This window comes from Mobula birostris, chromosome 9, assembly GCF_030028105.1.
Source record: "Mobula birostris isolate sMobBir1 chromosome 9, sMobBir1.hap1, whole genome shotgun sequence".
NCBI classification, from domain to species: Eukaryota; Metazoa; Chordata; class Chondrichthyes; order Myliobatiformes; family Myliobatidae; genus Mobula; species Mobula birostris.
This window is the reverse complement of record NC_092378.1, coordinates 28,714,960-28,737,298: the sequence shown is the minus strand read 5'-3', so window position 1 is coordinate 28,737,298 and position 22,339 is coordinate 28,714,960. Positions and strand designations below refer to the sequence as shown.

Sequence of the window (22,339 nt, the reverse complement as noted above, 5' to 3'; positions counted from 1 at the left end):
CTCAGTAGGTTTGTCCTCTGGCTATCATCCACAGTCAGAAAGAGCCAATCAGCAAATGGCGAAGATCCTCTGATGTTTCACCGCCCCTAACCCTTCTACATGGAAGAAGTATCTGCTCTGGGGATCAGCGCCTCACCATTTACACAGCTCCTCTGCTACAAGTATGTCACCCTTTGGTGTGCTTCATGGCTACCAACCCCTGTTCTTCCCCACGGAAGAGCCAATGGTGGAGATGCTGTCCGCTAGGGCCTTGGCTTGCTGTTGGTGCAATAAGAAAGGGGATATGGAGGGCCATCTCAGCTGCTAACCATGCTTACTGCTGCCAGACCAAGGTCTAGCAGTGCCCAGCCAGACTATTCCAGCCTGGCAATTGTGCCTGGCTGTCCACCTGATAGCTGTCCTTGTGCACTGACTCCCGTAAGTTCTGGCCCCAGTTCATTGGTCCCTTCAAGATTACCCATCACATCAATCCAGTCACTTACCATCTCCAGCTGCCGCCATCTCCGCACATCACACCTACCTTCCATGTGTCCTGCCTCAAGCCCATCGTCCGTGGACCACGCAACCCAACTGAGTGTGCTCCTCAGGACCCTAAGATGATGGAAGGTAGTCCTGTGTACACCGGTTGATGGATTCACATTATTGTGGATGGAGTGTCAACTGGGAAGGGTACTCCTGGAGGAGAGGTCTTGAGTGCCATCCGGTTTCATCTTGGGTCCATCGTCGACCGAAAAATTCCACTGGACACATCTGGATCTCCCTGGGCCATCAGGTGCCGTCTTTAGGAGGTGGGGGAGGGAGTGTCCTGCCAGCTCTGCACGGGCAGGCACTTCTCAGTCTCCACCTAGCTAACCGGAATTACCTGCCACTCATCTCCAACTCATCACCTGCAGCCTATTTAAACCCACCTCATCCTCAACCCTTGCTCACTCACTGAACCAGCCAACCTCAACTAGTTGCTCCTAGCCTTCTGTTACCTTGTTGCCTGGGATGTTTAGTGTCTGTTCTCTCTCATTTTGTTGCCCCTCGTGGCCTGTATTTTTGCAGTCCACTATTATCCATGAATGAAGTGATCGTTCATTGCTGAATCGTCCCTGCTGCTCTGCTTTTGGGTTAAGCCTCATTTTCATTTCCTGACAGTGACTGAGGAGGACCCTGGTCATGACTTTCCTTCTAGCAGATGGCAGGGAGGCCCCTCTGCAACTTTCATAATTGAACTTGTCTTTTTTCCTGATGTTGGTCATGATTACAGCAGCGTCGAAGACTCCTGGTGTAACTTTCTCATCCTAGATGTGGATGACTCTGCCATGACCCCTGCGACCTGCCGTAGAGTGTTGAGCTTCTATCATTTTTGAGCACCTGTATTTACTAATCAATATCTTAACTAGACTTGTTAAGCCCTTATGTTTTCAGTGGTATCTTATCAAGTGTATTCTGGCTGGCACGTGTTTCCTGCATTCTATGATTATTTTAAGAGGACTCTCATTCAGTGCCTTAGTGAGGGTCATTGTGTCGGAGAGGATGTATTACCTCGTGGTGTCGTTCAGTTGTTCCTCTGAGGTTCTGTTGGTATTGTGATATCTAACCGTAAAACCAAAAGACATAGGAGCAGAATTAGGCCATCTGGCCCATCGAGTCTGCTCCGCCACTCAATCATGGTTGATCCTTTTTCTCTATCTCCTCCTCAACCCCAGTTCCCAGCCCTCTCCCCTTAACCTTTGATGCCATGTCCAATCAAGAACCTATCAATCTCTGCCTTAAATACACCCAACAACCTGGCCTGCACAGCTGCATGTCACAACAAATTCCACAAATTCACCAACCTCTGGCTAAAGAAATTTTTCCACGTCTCTGTTTTGAAAGGGCGCCTCTCTAACCTGAGACTCTCCCACCATGGGAAATATCCTTTCCACTCTACTCTGTCTTGGCCTTTCAACATTCGAAAGGTTTCGATGAGAGCCCCTCGCACCCTTCTGAATTCCAGCGAGTACAGACCCAGAGCCATCAAACGTTCCTCGTATGATAACCCTTTCATTCCTGGAATTATCCTTGTGAACCTCCTCTGGACCCTCTTCAATGCCAGCACACCTTTTTTAAGATGGGGGACTGAAACTGTTCACAATACTCAAGGCGAGGCTTTACCAGTGCCTTAGAAAACTTCAGCATCACCTCTTTGCTCTTGTATTCTAGACTTCTTGAAATTAATGCTAACATGGCATTTGTCTTCCTCACCATTGACTCTCCCTGCAGGTTAACCTTCACGGTGTACTGCACAAGGACTCCTAAGTCCCTCTGCATCTCAGATTCCTAGATTTTTCCCTGTTTAGAAAATAAATGGAAACCTCTTGTTTTCATCTCTTCCTGGGGATCCTGGCCTTCCTCTGTACCTGGGTCCAGCCCTTCGTGAGTGCACCATGACAGATTGATTGTGAAATTGTGACTGAAGTTCTTTACTAGAGTTTCTCTGGGGACCTCTTGCTGGTCAAGCATGGTGCCAAGGACGGGTTGGGCAGTTTGTTATGAAGGAGAATGAAAGCCAATCACATTAAAGACAGAATTGTTGTGAACTTGAGCTTTGAAGTATTCCCTCCAGTGGGCACTGACTGGGAAGCTTCCCTCCATTCTTAGCCTGGCACTCAGTAGGGGTAGGGGCTTAAGTATTTCAGCCGTATGTGGACTTGACAACACCAAAGATTTCACACGTCATGATTATCAGCAAATTATTGGGCTTCCTGTACAACTCCCACCCATGATCTGGTTTTTTTATGTTGTGTCACAGGCTTTGCCCTTAGGGCACAGTGGGTCTAGCTTTTTCTACGAGAAATGGTAGATCTTCCTGTCAGGAGCCACCTTATGTCTAGGTTTAATTGGTCTCTCCATGAGAATATTTAATCTGACATTTCATTTCTGAGGATAAATAATACTAATTGTGGTTTGAACACCTATAGTATAAAGTCATGAAAATATTGGGTATTGATTCTTTAATCATGCAGAATTCCAGCAAGGCTGGGCCATAATCTGATTCGACAAGCAAATCAATACTCATTAAATGCATCTCAAAATAGAATGAAGTTGGTCAGGAGGAAAGAGTAAATTAGAGAGAAAAAGGCATGAAGATTTTATACTCAGTCAGTGGATTACCATGTGGTATGGTGATCTATCATGAATACAAGTTTTTTGCAGAATCTGTCTTGAAAGGACAATTACTAATTAAGAAGAGGTAAGATTTTATTTGTTGAAGTTGTATAGTTTTTTAATATAAATAGGAAAACCTCCTGCAACATCTGTAGAAATAATATACAAACTTTTCTGTGTTGTGTGGTGTGCAGCAACATAGGATCAGCTCTTGCTTTGGAATAGTTTGTGCTGAAAACTATTGTCAATCTGACGACAGAGGAGATCATACTGGCTCTGGTGTCAGCCTTGATCACTCTCATCTAGTGTATAATCTACTTTAGATATATCGCAAGCCTTTTCTATATTATTAACTTGCACCCTTCCAGTTTGTGAAAAGAATGGGTTAGATCTGGAGGAAGATTACTGTTAGAAAAGCTAACTTTAACCTTGCAGGAGGAGACTTTTCATCATTTTTCTAACTTTTCTGACAGATGTTCTGAACAGAAATTAGTTATATTTATTATTCTTAAGAAATGTATTAAATTTCACCATTATGTTTCATCTTAACCGCTTGTTATAATTTTAATGTTAGTCATATAATAGTCAAGGTGACAACTGGTACATTTACAAACTGTATATTTCCCCATGTCCTAAGAAAGGCAGGTAAGCGAGAGTTTTGTCAAGCAGCCCAAGTCTCCTAAGAAGTGAAATTTACATTATTATTCATACTGTGTATTGGCGAGATTTTCTAGATTTAACGATTAACATGCAGACTCTAATGGATGTTTATCACATGCTTGAATAATTTTTCATGATGGGAAGTAATATCTTATCAAACTAAAACAATGACTTAAAATTATTACTGAAATTTATTTGCTAATTATACAATGAATAGCTGAGTTAGACAGTAGGGTATCAGCAAGTACTTAAAAAGCATTGACATCGAACAATTCACGTGGTTGGTCTAATTGTTCCTTAATGGTAAACTAAAATAATTTTGGCTGGTGAATTCTATGGAAACAATTTCGCATGTTAACATCAATCAGTACTGTTAGTTGTCAAAGTTGAGATGAAACTCTGTTCCAGACTTGTTATAAAAACTAACCCTTTGGAGAAGTTTTTTAATGAAAGCAGCAAACCCCGAATGAAAAACATCCAAGCACTGCTTGCATTTTCACAATAAGAAAGGATATTAACATTCGGAAGAGTGTGCAAAGGATGAATCAGGAGCAGGAACAGAGCACACAGTCACACAGCCTGCTTTGCCATTCAATAAGATCATGGCTGACTTGCTTGTAACTTAAAATCCACAAACTCGCCAAAGTCCTGTAGCCTTTCATCCCTTTAGCTTATCAAGAATATACTAATTCTGAATTTAGATTATTCAGAATCTGATTTCACTGTTCTTTGAAAAATAAAATTCCAAAGACTTCCAAATATCTGAGAAGGGAAAGCTCATCTCTATATTAAAGGATGGTTCCTTATTTTTAAACAGTGACTCTTAGTTTTAGATTCTCCCACAGGAGGGCGCATTCTATCCACCTATCAAGATCCCTCAGGATCTCACACGCTTCATTCATATCACCTCTCCCTTTTCTAAAATCCCTCAGATACATGCCTAGACTCTCCAACCATTCCTAATAAGACAATCCACTTATTCACATACTGTCCAGTAAGTCTTCTCTGAGCTGCCTCAATGCATTATTGCCCTCTCATTTACACATAGGCTAATATAGTAATGCAATCGCCGCAATATCCTGTATTATTGGAAGAGCATTCAGGTTGTTACTGGGAATGTCAGGGCCGTTCATGGGAGAACACAGGACCTTGTTTAAGCAGTAGAAGGAGCATGATTTGGCCTGAAAGGCACCTCTTGTGCCATCTGTAGAATGGTTTGTATTTCCATCATTGGCATCACCAGCTACCTCAGAATGTAATAATCTGGAGTGGAATAAAGCCATTCCTGATGCTATAGGATGACCAGAGGAGAAAATAGAATATCTGAAGCATAATCTTTCTGTTGTAAAATTCAACAGCTCCAGCAATTATCAAGAACAATCTGATTGCAGCACTTGCATAGTTGTCTTTCGTGAATCATACACCAGGACATGCGGATCCCTCTGCTTCTCGGAATTGTATATCTGTTATTCCAGCCCAGAAAGGAGGTAGAAATAAAGATGATAAAGATGAGCTTACTGTTTCTCATGTCCATCACCATCATCAGGTGGACTGAAAAGGCGGGGATTTGGGACTGGAGGCGAGGGCTGGGCCAGTTCTGCTCGCTGCGCTGTGACGTTTGTTTCACTCTCCGCTGCTTTGAGGCTGTGATCCTGCTCCGGCCGCTCTGGGCTTCCAGTCTGCGAGCTCCGCTGTGTGACGAACTGAGGATGAGACTGTACGCGGGCTCCGGCTACTCCAAGCTCAATGTTAATGGACTCACTTTCGTTCTGAATGCTGCCACTTGCTTTTATCGTTTGCATGCTTTGTGTTTTTTTTTCCCTTTTCTGGGCATTGGGCGTTAGTTGTCTTTTTTAATGGGTTCTTTTAGGATTCTTGTTTTGTGGCTGCCAGCAAGGAGACATATCTCAAGGTTCTATAATTTAAAATACTTTGATAATAAATGTACTTTGAACTTTTTTTTGAACATCGAAACATACAGTGAAGTGTCATTTGCAATGAATCAAATCAGCAAGGATTGTGCTGGCATCCTGCAAGTGTTGCCATACTTCTGGCTGCAAAAATGTCTTGCTTTGTGATTCAAAGAATACTTCAGTAACGATTTACAAATAAATACATAGGTCTGAGAAAAGTAACATACAAAAAGTCACCTCATTAGAGAGAAAATCTGGAAATGCTTTTCTAACTTCCCAGAGGATCAAATCTTGTTCAGGCAAATACCCTAGTGGTAATCATTGCATGCAGTATTTATGGTTATACAAGGTGACCTCTACAAGACATAGCAAAAAGTTTCATGACAGACATTTTTGCAGACAGGTATCCATTATATACAGTACATTATATACAGCATCATCATTTCCAGCCGTCCACTGTCCCCAGACTGGCAACTGATTCACAACAGAAAGAAGTTATCAGGACATTGCAGGAGTACCAATCCTTAATTAAAAAACTTTGTTATGGAAACCAACTTTGAAAGTAGAAAATGAATCCCAGAAAATCTCAGATGATGGAATTGTAAATAAAAACAAAAAATGCTGGAAACACTCAGCAGCTCATACAAGGGCTCTTTGACCTTAAACATTAACCGTTTTTCTTTCCATAGATGCTGCCTGACCTGCTGAATACCTTCTACATTTTTTATTTTTATTTTAAAGTTGGGAACTTTGCTTTCATAAATACTTAATGTTTATTTTTCAAATCCAGAATATTGACATTATTGGAATCTGATAGAGGCAACCTGGTTTAGGACAGTGAAGAAGTTACTTATGTACATACCTTCTCATAATGGAAGACTTGATTGAAACTTTTTACTGGGCTGGGTTGTAAAACTTTTTCTTATGGTGACTCTTAACAGGCTGAGGCAAGGTACACTCACTGATCCAATAAAACCTGATGGAGGGTATTAGGATCATGACTTGCAGATATAAATTCAGTTCCTCTGCACTGTTAGTCTCAGTAACTTCATGGGTTAATAATTGTTTTTGTTTCTGATGCTAATCTAGCCCCTTTACAGTTTCACTACTGTCTCTATTACTTTTAAGGTTGTCGAGTTAAAATAAAACCTGCCACGATATTGGCAGTGCAGAAATCCCTATGTGGCTGAGTTGTCTGATGTGTTACATCAGATTTCAAGTCTCTCTGTGCCAGTTTTACTGCAGCTCAGTTGTTTTCTGACATTTTCTTTGAAGACAAGTGCTTGCTGGAGTCTGTGATTTGCCCTTCAAGTGGGGCTAGGGTGTTAAAAATATACCTAGGCCTACTTGAGAAGGTATGAATTTCTGCCCCTCCCAACCAAAGGAAACAGAAGAGGGATTACATTTATGTTAACAAAATTTTCCTTTTCTTTTCAGACATCCAGTAAGAAGTGAAACCTTAAGGGAAAAGCCCTTGATCCCAGCAAAAACTGTCAGAGCGTGCAGGAGGTTGATAAGTGGAAGGCCAATGTAAAGTAGATGAATGACACGGGAGATGGAACAAGGTTCACTAGAGATCAGCTTTCTCCCAGGCTCAAGGCAGGCACGGCCCGAGGAAACCGCAGAAACTCCAGACAGCCAAGCTGTTAAAAACAAACCCTTAAAAGATAGAGGGAACTGGAAGGGAAGGTTTGACTTCCTTCTTTCCTGTGTGGGCTATGCCATTGGACTTGGGAATGTCTGGAGATTTCCTTACCTCTGTGGAAGAAATGGTGGAGGTAGGTCACATTGTCACATGCTATTTGTATAAATAGGGTAACTATCTCAATGCATCTGAGATCAGTAGTACATTGTTTCCCTGAAAGCACATGTCAAAGGCTGCTACACTTACAGTTCTTAGCACATTTGAGCTGCGGTATTTACCCCTCACACCTGAGTGAACCTGGATCTTTTTTAACCTTTTCCCAGATATCGATTCTTTACTCTCATGCTCGCTGTAAACTAACACTGCTAATATTCACACATTTCCCCAGCTCATGCTGGTGAACTACCTCATTCTAGCCCTCATGGTTTAGACTTACCCTCCTGACGTGCCTTCTTCCCCTCTCTGCCACCACATCAGCACACCGGCATCCTGCGTTTCTGGAGCTGTTGGCGTGCGTCTCCCCCAGTGGCTTCAGCTGTTTGTCATCACTGCTACTCTCCCTCCTACCTCCCCTCACCTCATCCCACTGATCTCACCGGCAAATATATCTGCTTTGGTCAGTGTCTGTGCTGTACCTCTTCCTATAGACGCTGCCTAGCCTGCTGCGTTCCACCAGCATTTTGTGTGTGTTGCTTTTCACTGTACCCCTGTACATGTGACAACAATAAACCAGTTACCAATATTCAACCAAATGATTGAACTTTGCTAGTGGCTGAGTCTCTGCAGAAGCTAGTGGCTGAGTCTCTCCGGAAGTCCAGCAGACTTTCTAAAGATTCTCTGTTGTTTGTTCTCATCTCACTGAATCAGAATGCACTTAAATTGAATCTATGACCTCTGGTACCAGCTAGGTGAAGCGCCAACTCTGCTTTTACCTTGCTATGCTCTGGAAGAATTGTTTATTTTCAATAAGATCAGCTTTCTTTCTCTCAAACTTCCGAGAGTACATGCCAAGTCTGCTTCATCATTCTGCATACAATAAACCCGCCCAAACCCAGGAATCTATCTGCTAACCCTTCAATAGGTGGAAGACCAAACATGTACATAATATTACAGATGTAGTCTCACTGCTCCCCACATACATTGCTAGGCCCAGGATCCCACACCCTTCCTGTTACCAAATTTGGGATCTTGCACCCCAGCTGGGATTCTACTCCTGTGATGGACTTGCTAAAGAGATGAGAGACAATGAAGCATGCAAAATAAACAGAAAGCAATCTGGATTCAAACGTGGCTTTGTGGGACGAGCCAACACACGGTAGCAGATGGTTGCCTCTCAGAGTCCCAGCAACAGCGAGCCCTGCTGCACACTAGTCAAAGGGCATATAATATTGCGTGTCTTCAAAATCAATGATCTGGATGAAATTGTGGTTAATGGGGTCAGCAAGTTTGCAGATGATACCGAGATTGTTGGGGGGGGGGTGGTGGGTGACAGCAAGAAAGGCTATCAAAGCTTTTTGAAAGCAGGATCTGGACCAACTGGAAAAATGGGTTGAAAAATGGCAGATGGAATTTGATACGGACAAGCGTGAAGTTGTTCACTTTGTGAGGACAAACCAGGGCATGACTTGTACAGTGAGCAGTAGGGGACTGAGGATTGTGGTAGGCCAAAGGGATCTGGGAATATGGATTCATAGTTCCTTGATAGTACTGTCAGCAGTAGATAAGGACATAAAGAGAGCTTTTAGCACATTGGCTTTCATAAATCTGAGTACTGAGTAAATGAGTTGGGATGTTATGTTGAAGTTATATAAGATGCTGGTGAGGTCAAATTTGGAGTATTGTGTGCAGTTCTGGTCACCTACATCTGGATCTGTACATGGATGGGAAGGGTATGGAGTGCTATGGTCCAGGTGAAGGTCAATGGGAATAGGCAGAGTAACAGTCAGGCACAGACTAGATGGGCTGAAAAGCCCGTTTCTATGTAGTACTTTATGACTCAATGACTCCCTTTTAATTATATATTCATAGAAATTTAAAGCATTTTATTATTTTCCTAGATATGTACTCAATGGCCACTTTATTAGCTAGCTCCTGTATGTTTGTGGTCTTCTGCTGCTGTAGCCCATCCACTTCAAGGTTCGACATATTGTGCATTCAGAGATGTTTCTGCGCACCACTGCTGCAATGCGTGGTTATCTGAGTTACTGTCGCCTGTCTGTCAGCTTGAACCATTCTCATCTGATTTCATCTGTCTCATCTCATCTCATTCTCATCTGTCAGCTTGAACCAGTCTGGCCATTCTCGCCTGATCTCTCATTACAAGGCACTCTTGCCAAAAGAACTGCTGATCGATGAATGTCTTTGGTTTTCACACCATTCTTTGTCAACTCTAGAGGACGTTGTTTGTGAAAATCCCAGGAGACCAGCAGCTTCTGAGATACTTAAACCACCCCATCTGGCACCAATGTTCATTCCATGTTGAAAGTCACTTAGATCACATTTCTTCCCCATTCTGATATTTGACAGAACCAAACCTCTTGATAGCTCTGGGCCTGTACTCGCTGGAACTTAGAAGAATGAGGCAGGGGAGGGAGCCTCACTGAAACCTATTGAAAATTGTAGATAGAGTGGATGTGGAGAGGATGTTTCCTATAGTGGGTGAGTCTAGGACAGAGTGCACAGTGTCAGAATAAAGGGACATCCATTTAAAACAGAGATGAGGAGGAGTTTCTTTAGCTGGAAGGTAGTGAATCTGTGGAATTCACTGCCACAGATCACTGTGGAGGCCCAGTTATGAGAATATTTAAAGGGAAATTTGATAAGTTCTTGATTAGTCAGGACATCAAAGGTTACAGGGAGAAGGCAGGAGAATGAATTTGAGAAGGATTTAAATCAGCCATGATGGAATGGTGGAGCAGACTCGATCGGCTGAATAGCATAATTCTGCTCCTATGTCTTGAGGTCTTACATCTGCATCCTTTTATGCTTTGAGTTGGTGCCACATGATTGGATGATTACATATTTCCATTAAAGAGCGGGTGTACAGGTATACCTAATAAAGTGGCCACCAAGTGTATATTTTTCTCAGAATTGCATTCCTTTGTTGAAATAATGTTCCCATGTATTGTATTTCAGGTGCGTTCTTGATCCCATATTTTATGACACTGATATTTACTGGAATCCCTTTGTTCCTACTGGAAACAGCTCTTGGTCAGTACACAGCCATCGGAGGACTGGGTGTGTGGAAGCTGGCCCCCATGTTTAAAGGTCTGTATTTTTGAATGTTTAATTTGGAATATATTCTGAAAAGCTTTCTACTTTTAATAAATGGGGTGAAGCTTCTTCCAAAATGTTTGGAATGTTTGGTTGAATTTTTTTTACTGTTTTGGCAAAGAATCAGTAATATAATAAAATTAGTGTTTAATAATTACATAATGCTAAGATTATGCATATAGAAAAAGGATGGGAGACTGATAGCAGTTAGGGTGAAATGTTAGCCTTTTGCATTCTGAGATCTAAAATTGGATTGAAATAATGAAATCCCTTCCACTCTTAGTCTTTCTTAGGAAACCTCTACACAATTACTCTACAGTAACAGTCACCTTACTAAATTAATGACTACAAAATAAAGACCTGGTTGTTAATCACCAAAATTTGTCTTAACAAATTTAATCAACATGTCTAGCTAATAATAGTAAGGCATCTCAAAGCACTCAAGCTGTCTATAAAATTAATTTAACTGCCTTCCTCTCAAGATTAGGGTGGGGTAGGAATTAAATGCATGCTTTGCCAGGCAATGCCCACAAGACCAAGATTCAATTTAAAAAAAAAGTAGTTGTGCATGAGCTACTTTGCCACAAAATTTGCAAAATGTATTGTTTAAGTAAGGGGAGAATTAAATCATAAAGGTGGAGAGCATACTTTAATTGGCAAGATGCAGTTATGGCTAGTGGTGCAAATCCCCACTCCTGACTCCCTTGGATGAAAAAGCACAGGAGTGGGAATGTCACTCTGAAGCAGTAAAAGAGTTTCACTGTTTCTGTGGCTGATGTATATGAGTGGATCTTTGCATATAGTGGGAAAGAATATTTGTGATGATCAGAGCCAGGAGTCAAATCTTTTAAATAGCTAAGAAATGGAAGCTGATTAACCATGGTGGAAGAGGAGAAGACGTGGAAGGTTAAGTCACACTGCCTGTCAACCTATTGCTTGATATCAGCACCCCTGACAGTCCTTTATTTAAAAGTTTCACACAGAGGAAGAGTTTGCATGTGGTCATTAACTGGCTGTGATTTGCCTTCAGCTGGAAAAGAGCAGGGGGAATGCGTAGAGCAGGAGCGAGCTCCCTGTAAGAGAAACTTACAAATGAGTTTTGCTGCCAATGACATAGATGTGGATGGCAGAGACTGTTGAAGCAAGCTACTGGGTACGCACACACAGAATGCTTGATGCAGCTTGCCAGCAGTCACACTTCAGCCTCTAGGGTAGCATAGAATCACGGCGTCATCGAGACATAGACTAGACAGCTTGGAACCAGGCCCTTTGGCACAATTTGTTCATACTGACCAAGTTGCTTAATTGGGTTAGTCCCATTTGCCTGCATTTTGCCCATGTCCCTCTAAACATTTCTGATCATCGTACCTGTCCAAATGCCTTTCACATGTCTTAATTGTACCTGCCTCTACCACTTCCTCTGACAGCCCATATACTTATTACGCTCTGTGTGAAAAGTTGCCCCCGGCCCATTTTAAATCTTTCCCTCCTCACTTTAAACCTATGCTCTCTCGTTCTGAACTCCCCTACTCTGGAGAAAAGACTTTGGCTATACCCTTCACAATTTCATAAACCTCTATGAGGTCACTCCTCAGCCTCTGACACTCCAGGAAAACTAGTCAGCTTAAGCAGCCTCTTGCGACCCAGGTCATCCAGTCCCAGAAACATCCTTGTAAGCCCTTTTTATTATTACACCCTTTTCAGTTTATTGATGACTATCTTAGAACAAGGTGGCAAGAATCATTTATAGTAGTCCAAAAGTGGCCTTACCTTTTACAAGTGTGCCAAATGCCTTCTTCACCATCCTGCCTACCTGCATTGCCGCTTTCAAGGGGCCGTGTAGCTGCCTCCCTAGGTCTCTCTGTTCCACAATGCTCCTCAGGACCCCATTATTTACTTTAGTGCATTGTAAGGTAGATGCAGTACTGGAATACACAAATTCAACTTGTTAATGCCCCTATGCAAAATGGCATGAATTAATTTATAAATTTATGTTACAAGTTTAATATTCATTGGTTATTATTTTTGGAATGAGTGGATGAAATGATGGCCAGCACAAATGGAAACGGGAGATCTAGAACTGTTGCTGAACAAATAGAACTGTTGCTGAACACTAATTTGAATCCCTATAAGCAATTGCAATCAGAGAGCCTAGCCCAAAGGTCACTGATGAGGTTGCCTCCTCCCTGCTTCTTCATCCACTTCCATTTCCTCACACTCCTCCTTCCATTTCCTCCCACACCTCCTTCTATTTCCTCCCACTCCTCCTTCCACTTCCTCCTACTCCTCCTTCCATTTCCTCCCACTCCTCCTTCCACTTCCTCCCACTCCTCCTTCCACTTCCTCCCACTCCTCCTTCCATTTCCTCCCACTCCTTCCATTTCCTCCCACTCCTTCTTCTATTTCCTCCCACTCCTCCTTCCATTTCCTCCCACTCCTCCTCCCCTGCTGCTCCATGGCTGGTTCCACGGGGCAGTGCCATCACCAAGATGAGGCTTTGCAGCATGCAGTAAACTGCCATAAATCTTGACAGAAACTCTGTCAAACCTAGCGGTAGATCCAGTCAGCAGAATCATTATTGCAATAAGGTAATAGTCTGCTGTATTGTAGCACTTACAGCAGTATTGTGTTCATTATTAGCATGCTATCTACGTGAATATTTGTTGCACAACAGATTGAAGCCCCATTTTGATGCCAGACTTGGCCTGCTACTGAGAACTCCTGCCTCACCCCTTCCTTTGGTGCTTATTATATAATTTCTTATAACCCCCAGCAAATTTAAAGTACTCTAGAAATGTCTAAATAAGTAGAACCACTGTACCACACATTAAAAACCAACCAGTAAATAATAACTATTCTTACACAGTTTATAGGGAATTCCTTGTATTTTAAACAACTTTACACGCAGCAGTCACACTGTGTTTATAGACAGGAGCACAATCCCGTGCATTGCACAATTTCATATCCAATTGCAAGGTGACAAAGCAAATCAAAAGCCTCCAGGGGCATGTGTTGCTGCACTAAAGACATCATCAGCTAAGAAGAATTTAATTGTTGTTTCAAGAATAGAACATCTTAATAAATTGCAGGCCCCATACCAATGATTTGCTTTCTTCCTACTTGTTGAATATTGTTCATATTCAGAGTGAATTGTATTGGTCTAGTCTGTGATTTTTCATTATTCATTTTTAATAAACTAACTGATAAGAATATAGAACATAGAATAGTACAGCACAGTACAGGCCCTTCGGCCCACAATGTTGTGCCGACCCTCAAACCCTGCCTCCCATATAAGCCCCCACCTTAAATTCCTCCATATACCTGTCTAGTAGTCTCTTAAATTTCACTAGTGTATCTGCCTCCACCACTGACTCAGGCAGTGCATTCCACGCACCAACCACTCTCTGAGTAAAAAAACTTCCTCTAATATTCCCCTTGAACTTCCCACCCCTTACCTTAAAACCATGTCCTCTTATATTGAGCAGTGGTGCCCTGGGGAAGAGGCACTGGCTGTCCACTCTATCTATTCCTCTTAATATCTTGTATACCTCTATCATGTCTCCTCTCATCCTCCTTCTCTCCAAAGAGTAAAGCCCCAGTTCCCTTAATCTCTGATCATAATGCATACTCTCTAAACCAGGCAGCATCCTGGTAAACAATGCTTCCACATCCTTCCTATAATGAGGTGACCAGAACTGGACACAGTACTCCAAGTGTGGCCTAACCAGGGTTTTAGAGAGCTGTATCATTACCTCGCAATTCTTAAACTCTATCTCTTGACTTATGAAAACTAACACCCCATAAGCTTTCTTAACTACCCTATCTACCTGTGAGGCAACTTTCAGTGATCTGTGGACATGTACCCTCAGATCCCTCTGCTCCTCCACACTGCCAAGTATCCTGCCATTTACTTTGTACTCTGCCTTGGAGTTTGTCCTTCCAAAGTGTACCACCTCACACTTCTCCGGGTTGAACTCCATCTGCCACTTCTCAGCCCACTTCTGCATCCTATCAATGTCTCCCTGCAATCTTCAACAATCCTCTACACTATCCACAACACCACCAACCTTTGTGTCATCTGCAAACTTGCCAACCCACCCTTCTACCCCCACACCAGGTTGTTAATAAAAATCACGAAAAATAGAGGTCCCAGAACCGATCCCTTTGGGACACCACTAGTCACAACACTCCAATCCAAATGTACTCCCTCCACCACGACCCTCTGCCTTCTGCAGGCAAGCCAATTCTGAATCCACCTGGCCAAACTTCCCTGAATCCCATGCCTTCCGACTTTCTGAATAAGCCTACCGTGTGGAACCTTGTCAAATGCCTTACTAAAATCCATGTAGATCACACCCACTGCACTACCCTCATCTATATGCCTGGTCACCTCCTCAAAGAACTCTGTCAGGCTTGTTAGACACGATCTGCCCTTCACAAAGCCATGCTGACTGTCCCTGATCAGACCATGATTCTCTAAATGCCCATATATCCTATCTCTAAGAATCTTTTCCAACAGCTTTCCCACCACAGACGTAAGGCTCACTTGTCTATAATTACCTGGACTATCCCTACTACCTTTTTTGAACAAGGGGACAACATTCACCTTCCTCCAATCTTCTGGTACCATTCCCGTGGACAACGAGGACGTAAAGATCCTAGCCAGAGACTCAGCAATCTCTTCCCTCGCCTCGCGGAGCAGCCTGGGGAATATTCCGTCAGGCCCCGGGGGCTTATCCGTCCTGATGTATTTCAACAACTACAACACCTCCTCTCCCTTAATATCAACATGCTCCAGAATATCAACATCACTCATATTGTCCTCACCGTCATCAAGTTCCCTCTCATTGGTGAATACCAAAGAGAAGTATTCATTGAGGACCTTACTCACTTCCACAGCCTCCAGGCACATCTTCCCACCTTTATCTCTAGTTGGTTCTACCTTCACTCCTGTCATCCTTTTGTTCTTCACATAATTGAAGAATGCCTTGGGGTTTTCCTTTACCCTACTCACCAAGGCCTTTTCATGCCCCCTTCTTGCTCTCCTCAGCCCCTTCTTAAGCTCCTTTCTTGCTACCCTAAGGTGATTGTTTATTGATGTCTTTTCCATATTAAACTGTACTCTCATTCCTGACAGGAGTTGGGCTGGCTGCTGTAATCCTGTCATTTTGGCTCAACATTTACTACATCGTGATCATAGCATGGGCTCTCTACTACCTCTTCAGCTCTTTCTCAATGGTGAGCCTCAGTATTCAGGTATTACTACCCGTAATTTTCACCAGGGCTCTTTTGACCTCATTTGTAACTTCAGTGGCAGACGTGAAGAAAGATTAAAGAAATGGTAAGTGTACCATTTTGATAAGGGCAACACAATGAGATTTACTTTTATAAAAGCAGGAACAACTTGTTGTTTGTAAGAAACTTTTTTCTGCTTTCCATACTCAATACAACATAGAAGGAAGCCATTCAGCCCATCCAGTCTATTCCAATCATATCCCTACACTAGTTTTCACTCTAAGATATTCTCCTTGTGTATTAACCAACTGGCAGTTTACAGTGGTGAATTACCTTACTAATCTACGTGTCTTTGCCATGTCGGGGGAAACCCATGTAGTCACAGGGAAAATGTGCAAACTCCACACAGCTGGAGGTCAATATTGAATCTGGACCTGGATAAATAATGCTCTGTTTGGATGTTAGAGAGAGGTTTAGTTAACTACTGGGCTACGTGTCAATTTCCCACATCTTCAGATTGTGAGCAGCAACATCACATTGCATTTATATGGCCCCCTTAGGACAGAGAAACCACCCAAGAGTTCATGAAAGGATTACACAGCAAAATATGACTCAGAGCTGCAGAAGGAAAAATTATGACACGTTTGCGGCTAAGTAGGCTTCAACTAGCACCTGAAAAAGGGAAAGAGAGGCAGGGAAGTTTAAAGAATATATTCCACAGCTTGGGTCTGTGGCAGCTGAAGGTGGAGATCATGGTGTGGCATACTCCACAGGAGATTGTTGGAGTTAAATCTCAGAGGTGTTTCGTTATTATATAATTTAAAAGGAAATCAGACATTTTCATAAGATAATGTTGGAGGTGGTTTAGTCTCATGCATCTCTTCAAACTGGACATGGAGTTAGAGAAAGCAGCTACAGATGTGCAGTTGCTGGAGGAGGCTGAGAGGAGACACTATATATTGTGTATTGTGGAGGCTGACCTGTTCCCTTTGGATATTATCAGGAGCTCCCAGAAACAATGAAAAGAGAAAAACCCCAACATTAATTCTGGATCAGTGAAGAATGAATAAATAGCAAAACAGACTATTTGGATTTTCTTTCCTTGTTTTAAACACGTTGACTAATGGACATATTAATCTTTTCTTCAGGTACTTCCTTGGCAAAGCTGTGGCAATAGTTGGAACACAAAAGCTTGCTTCTCTAACTATTCCCTGGCTGATACCTCCAACCTGACCAGTGCAGTGACAGAATTTTGGGAGTAAGTTGTGCTCATTTAACTAGTGAATAGGATTGGATAATGTTTGTTAATTATATTTATGTAAAATGTGATATTTAATGGACAAGCAGGGCACCATGATTCAGACTAGCTGTTTAGCCTTGGGTCATTAAAATTTAGGAAACATGTTTTGGAAGCTTGTTACAATATGAGGATATCTGCAAAAAAAATCTACCATAAAATTAGCAATATGGTCTCCTCTCTGAGTGATGTACACAATGTTTTATGAAAGCTCTGGCAAACCATTGGTACAAGGTGACTTTCAGCTATCAATGCAAAGTGACTTGTCTGTGCTTATGAGATGTCCATTGCATTCAGAAAACAAACCAAATAAATTGTGAGAAATACCTCAGAATACACATTTTCATAATAGCTATCTATGTATCATGCCTACTGGTGGGTACACAGACTGAAAATTGAGAGGTGATGTGGATTGGCAGCGTATATTCTTGCTAAGACAACATCTACCCGACTCCTACCCAAGCATTGGTGGAAAGTGGGTGGGGATAGGGTGGGGGCAGCAGGAAATCTAGTACGTCATTAATAAGATATTTATACTCCTGTGACTGATGGCGGTAACGCTGGCTGGGTGGTTTTCCAGTTCAGTCTGAATGGTGATACTATCCATTGCCATGTATATGTTTGACTTGGATTTGACTTGGTATTTGCTGCTCATTACACGGTGATTCCTGAATGAGTGTTGATGTGGAAAGCGGAAAATCATCCTGGTGCTCTCTGGAACTTGGGTGTGCTATAATTCTGCACTGATATAATTCTGCAACTATTTCATGCTTCACCTAATCTGGCAAAGACTGATCTCATTCTCATTGTTGCCTGTAACTATATAGATACACATTATTACAGTGGGTAAAATTAATTACTCCTCTTTTTTTAATTCTTCACTTACGTTTTTCCAGCTGAAAAGCCAGGCAGAAAACCTACCCTCTGCCCATGCTGCCCTTTGGTTGGTCACTGTTCATGAGAATGGGTAACTTGCCTCACAGTTTTCTCATTTTGTCCTGTATTCTTGATCTGACCTTCACTTCTATTGTGGAGCTTCAGTAAATGAAGCACGTACTGTTATGCAACTAATTTAATTTGGGTACATTCCAAACTCTGGGATTAGTCAATAGAATGCTGAAGTCAAAGAGCAATCCTGCTCCTCCAGTCACCAAACAGCAAATGGCCTCCAAACTTCGGTGCTATCATCGTGGCATAGAGCGGACCTGCAAATGTTGTTCTTATACATGCAGTTGTCAGTTATCTGTATGTTATTATGGGAATATAAGAGCAGAATGAAGTCCAGTGAGATGGCCACTTTGGATTGGTTTCATGTAATATGTAGTTACTGTTTCAAGATCATAGAGGAGATAATGATATACCCTAAGTTTTACCTAGCAGGAGATAATATCTGACTAGAAATTAGTATGATTGTGTTGAAAGATGAGAAGACTCAAAGTTCAAATTTCAAAGTACATTTATTATTAAAGTATATATATGTCACCGTATACAACCCTGAGATTCATTTTCTTGTGGGCATACTCAATAGATCTACAGAATAATAACGATAACAGAATCAATGAAAGATTGCCCAACCTGGCCGTTCAACCAATGTACAAACGTCACCAAACTGTGCAAATACAAAAAGAAAGAAATAATAATAAATAAAGTATTAAGTACAGAGGACATGAGATAAATGTCCTTGAAAGTGATTCCATATTTTGTGGGGACATTTCAATGATGAGGAAAGTGAGGATTGAGTGAAGTTATCCCCTTTGGTTCAAGAACCGAATGGTTGAGGGGGAGTAACTATTCCTGCACCTGGTGGCATAAACCCTGAGGCTCCTGTACCTTCTTCCGGATGGCAACAGCGAGAAGAGTGCATGTCTTGGGTGGTGGGGGTCCCTGATGATGGATGCTACTTTCCTGCAACAATATTTCATGTAGATGTACTCAATGATTGGGAGGGCTTTACCTGTGATAGACTGGGCCGTATCCACTAATATTTGTAGTACTTTCCATTCAAGGGCTTGTGATGCAGCCAGTTAATATACTCTTCTACTACACATCTACAGAAGTTTGTCAAAGTTTTAGATGCCATGCTGAAACTCTGCAGACTCCTAAGGAAGTGGAGGTGCTGCTGTGCTTTCTTCATAATTGCAGTTACGTACTGGGCCCAGGACAGGTCCTCTGAAATAATAATATTGAGGAATTTAAAGTCGCTGACCCTTGCCGGTTTTGATCCTCTGTTGAGTACTAGTTTCCTCCTCCTGAAGTCAATAATCAGCTCCTGATCTTGCTGACATCGAGTAAGAGGTTTTTGTTATGGCATCACTCAGCCAGATTTTCAATCTTCCTCCTCTATGCTGATTCATTACCACCTATGATTTGGACTATGACAGTGGTGACATCAGCAAATTTGACTATGATATTGGAGCTGGGCTTAGCCACACAGTCATAAGTTTAAAGTGAGTAGAGCAGGGGGCTAAGTACACAGCCTTGTGGTGAACCTGTGCTGATGGAGATTGTGGAGGAGATGTTGTTGCCAATCCGAACTGAATGAGTCTGCAAGTGAGGAAATCAAGGATCCAATTGCACAAGGAGGTATTGAGGCCAAGAGCTTGGAGCTCATTGACTAGCTTTGAGGGGATAATGATATTGAATGCTGAGCTGTAGTCAATGAAAAGCATTCTGATATATGTATCTTGACTATCCAGATGTTCCAGGATTGAGTGAAGAGCCAATGAAATGGCATCTGCTGTTGACTTGTTGCACTGGTGGGGAAATTGGAGTGGATCTAAGTCGCTTCTCAGGCAGGAGTTGATATGTCTCATCAAAGCACTTCATCACTGTGGATGTAAGTCCTACTGGGCAATAGTTATTGAGGCAAATCATCATGCTGTCATTGGGCATGTTATAATTAAAGCCTGCTTGAAGCAGGTGGGTACCTCAGACTGATGAAGCAAGAGTTTAAAGATGCAGTGAACACTCCAGACGGTTGATCAGTACACGTCTTTCATACTCGGCCAGGTACCCCAGCTGGGCCAAATGCTTTCCATGGGTTCACCCCCCTGAAGGATGCTCTCACATCAGTTTCAGAGACTGAAATCACAGGGTCATCAGGGGCTGTGTGAGTGTGTGAAGGCTCCTCAATGCTTTGACAGTCAAAGTGAGCATAGGAGACATTGAGCTCATCAGGAAGGGAAGCCCTGTTGTCGCCTACATTGCTTGATTTAACTTTATAAGGGGCGATAGTACCCGAACCCTGCCAAAACTGCTGAGCATCCTTCATCGATTCAAGTTTAGTCTAGATTTGCCACTTCACCCATGAGATAGCTTTCTGGAGATCATACCTGGACCTCTTGTAACTTTCTCGGTGACTGGACTTGAAGGCCTCTCACCTGGCTCTCAGTAGGTTGCGGATCTCATGGCTCATTCAGGGCTTCTGACTGGGGAAGGCTGTAAGTAATTCTGTGGCGACACACTCATCTACAACTGTTTTAATAAAGTTCGTGACAACCATGGTATATTCATTCAGATCCACAGATGAGTGCTTGAACATGGCCCAAAGCAATCTCATCACTTCCTCTCTCCTCATTTGAGGATGCAACTATAAAGGATAAAAGGAAACCACTGAGATGTATATATTATCTGTTAGATTATAAAATATACATCAACTTTTTTTACTTATGTATTTTCAGACGAAATATGCACCAAATTACCAGTGGGCTAGATGAACCAGGAAATTTGCGATGGCCTCTGGCTGGCACACTGGCTCTCTCCTGGATCCTAGTTTATTTCTCAATCTGGAAAGGAGTGGAATGGACAGGAAAGGTGGGGGTCAATAAATTCCTCTTTTACTTTACCTTCAGAAAAAAATTGAGAAAAGTCAATGAAATGGTTCTCAATTAGCATAATTGGGTTCAGTAGGTCTTAGAAAAGAAACATAAAGGTTTTACCTGCCTCTCCAAGTAGAAATGATTATGTTGTCACTGTTTTACTGTCTTGCAATTCATATAGTAATACACAGGAAAACAAATAAAACTAGATGCTGGAATCTGAGATTAGCCTTTAATTCCCGGAGATTGCAAGGTTGAATGCCATGGCTAATGGAAAAGATATTGCAAAGTAGTCTCTGTCTTGTGTTCATGCTTCTAATGTTGTACTTTTTCTCTCCATTTTATCTTAACTAGGTTGTGTACTTCTCTGCCACTTATCCCTATGTCATGTTGATCATTTTATTTATCCGTGGAGTAACTCTCCCAGGAGCAATGGAAGGGCTTTTATTTTACTTAACTCCCAATTTCAAGAAGCTCTCAAGCTCACAAGTGAGTACAATGTGGATTTTCAATGTCGCTGCAGTTCTGTTGCAATGTGACAACTGTAACTGCTATGTATCAATTTGTGGCCTTGAGGAAAGTAGATTAGGAATGTTTCCCTTTGGGCTTTCACCTTCCAAAGTTCAAGAGAATCTTGTTGTTGCATGTTACATTTTCAAGGGAGTAACTTACAGGTTGTGTGAAATTCTCTTATTCAATTCAATATCATCTTTTCAAACATATATTTTCTCCTAACTTCTGTTTCCTGCTTAGGTCAGTGCAACAACTTGTTTAATCACCCTCAAATACTCTCCCCTCCTGTAGAATCATGCAGAATCTTCTACACAGGATTCATTGGAGATGCATTGAATACATACTGGTGGATGAACAGTTAACAGAATGTGCTTTGTGGTAAATGTACGGAGTTGTAGTCACCAGGTCTTAACAATAGTTCATTGGCCATGATGAGTTTTATGTTAAAAAATCAGATTTTTAGATGTTAAATAATCTTGGTCAGGTTTTACACATGGTATTCACTTGACTTTAGGAAGATGAACAGCATTCTGATCCCGGTTTATAAAAAACTGAGATGATTTATCAGAGAAGAAGTGTCTTCCTCCCTAATGTGAATGAAATTCCTTGCTCTACTACCTTTGATAGCAGAGTGGTGCAGCAGTAAGTGCTTATTCTGGGTTTGACTGGAGTTTGCATGATTCCCCTGTGACAGCATGAGTTTCTTCCGGATACTCCAAAATCGTCCCACATCCAAAAGACACACAGGTAGGCTAACTGGCTACTGGCTACTGACACTCAAAACAGCTGTGTATGTTGATTCTGTGGTTAAGAAGGCATACGGTGCATTGACCTTCATCAATTGTAGGAT

At 42.0% G+C, this 22,339-nt stretch overlaps 1 protein-coding gene across 4 annotated transcripts in view; it reads left to right on the top strand.

Annotated features, from left to right (window-relative positions):
• Positions 1-6,817: 6,817 nt before the first annotated feature.
• Positions 6,818-22,339, top strand: part of LOC140202617 (sodium- and chloride-dependent GABA transporter 1-like) — a 47,582-nt gene continuing 32,060 nt past the window's right edge. Inside the window, exons 1-7 of one of the 4 annotated variants that reach the window (XM_072267677.1) lie at positions 6,818-7,063; positions 7,146-7,486; positions 10,489-10,620; positions 15,764-15,864; positions 17,010-17,119; positions 20,839-20,971; positions 21,331-21,465. In XM_072267677.1, the coding sequence (XP_072123778.1) occupies positions 7,252-7,486; positions 10,489-10,620; positions 15,764-15,864; positions 17,010-17,119; positions 20,839-20,971; positions 21,331-21,465 (846 nt within the window). In that variant the 5' untranslated portion in view covers positions 6,818-7,063; positions 7,146-7,251. Of the gene's footprint in view, positions 7,064-7,145; positions 7,487-10,488; positions 10,621-15,763; positions 15,865-15,892; positions 15,968-17,009; positions 17,120-20,838; positions 20,972-21,330; positions 21,466-22,339 lie in introns of those variants that run through there. The other 3 variants (XM_072267676.1, XM_072267679.1, XM_072267678.1) reach the window with 3 other exon arrangements.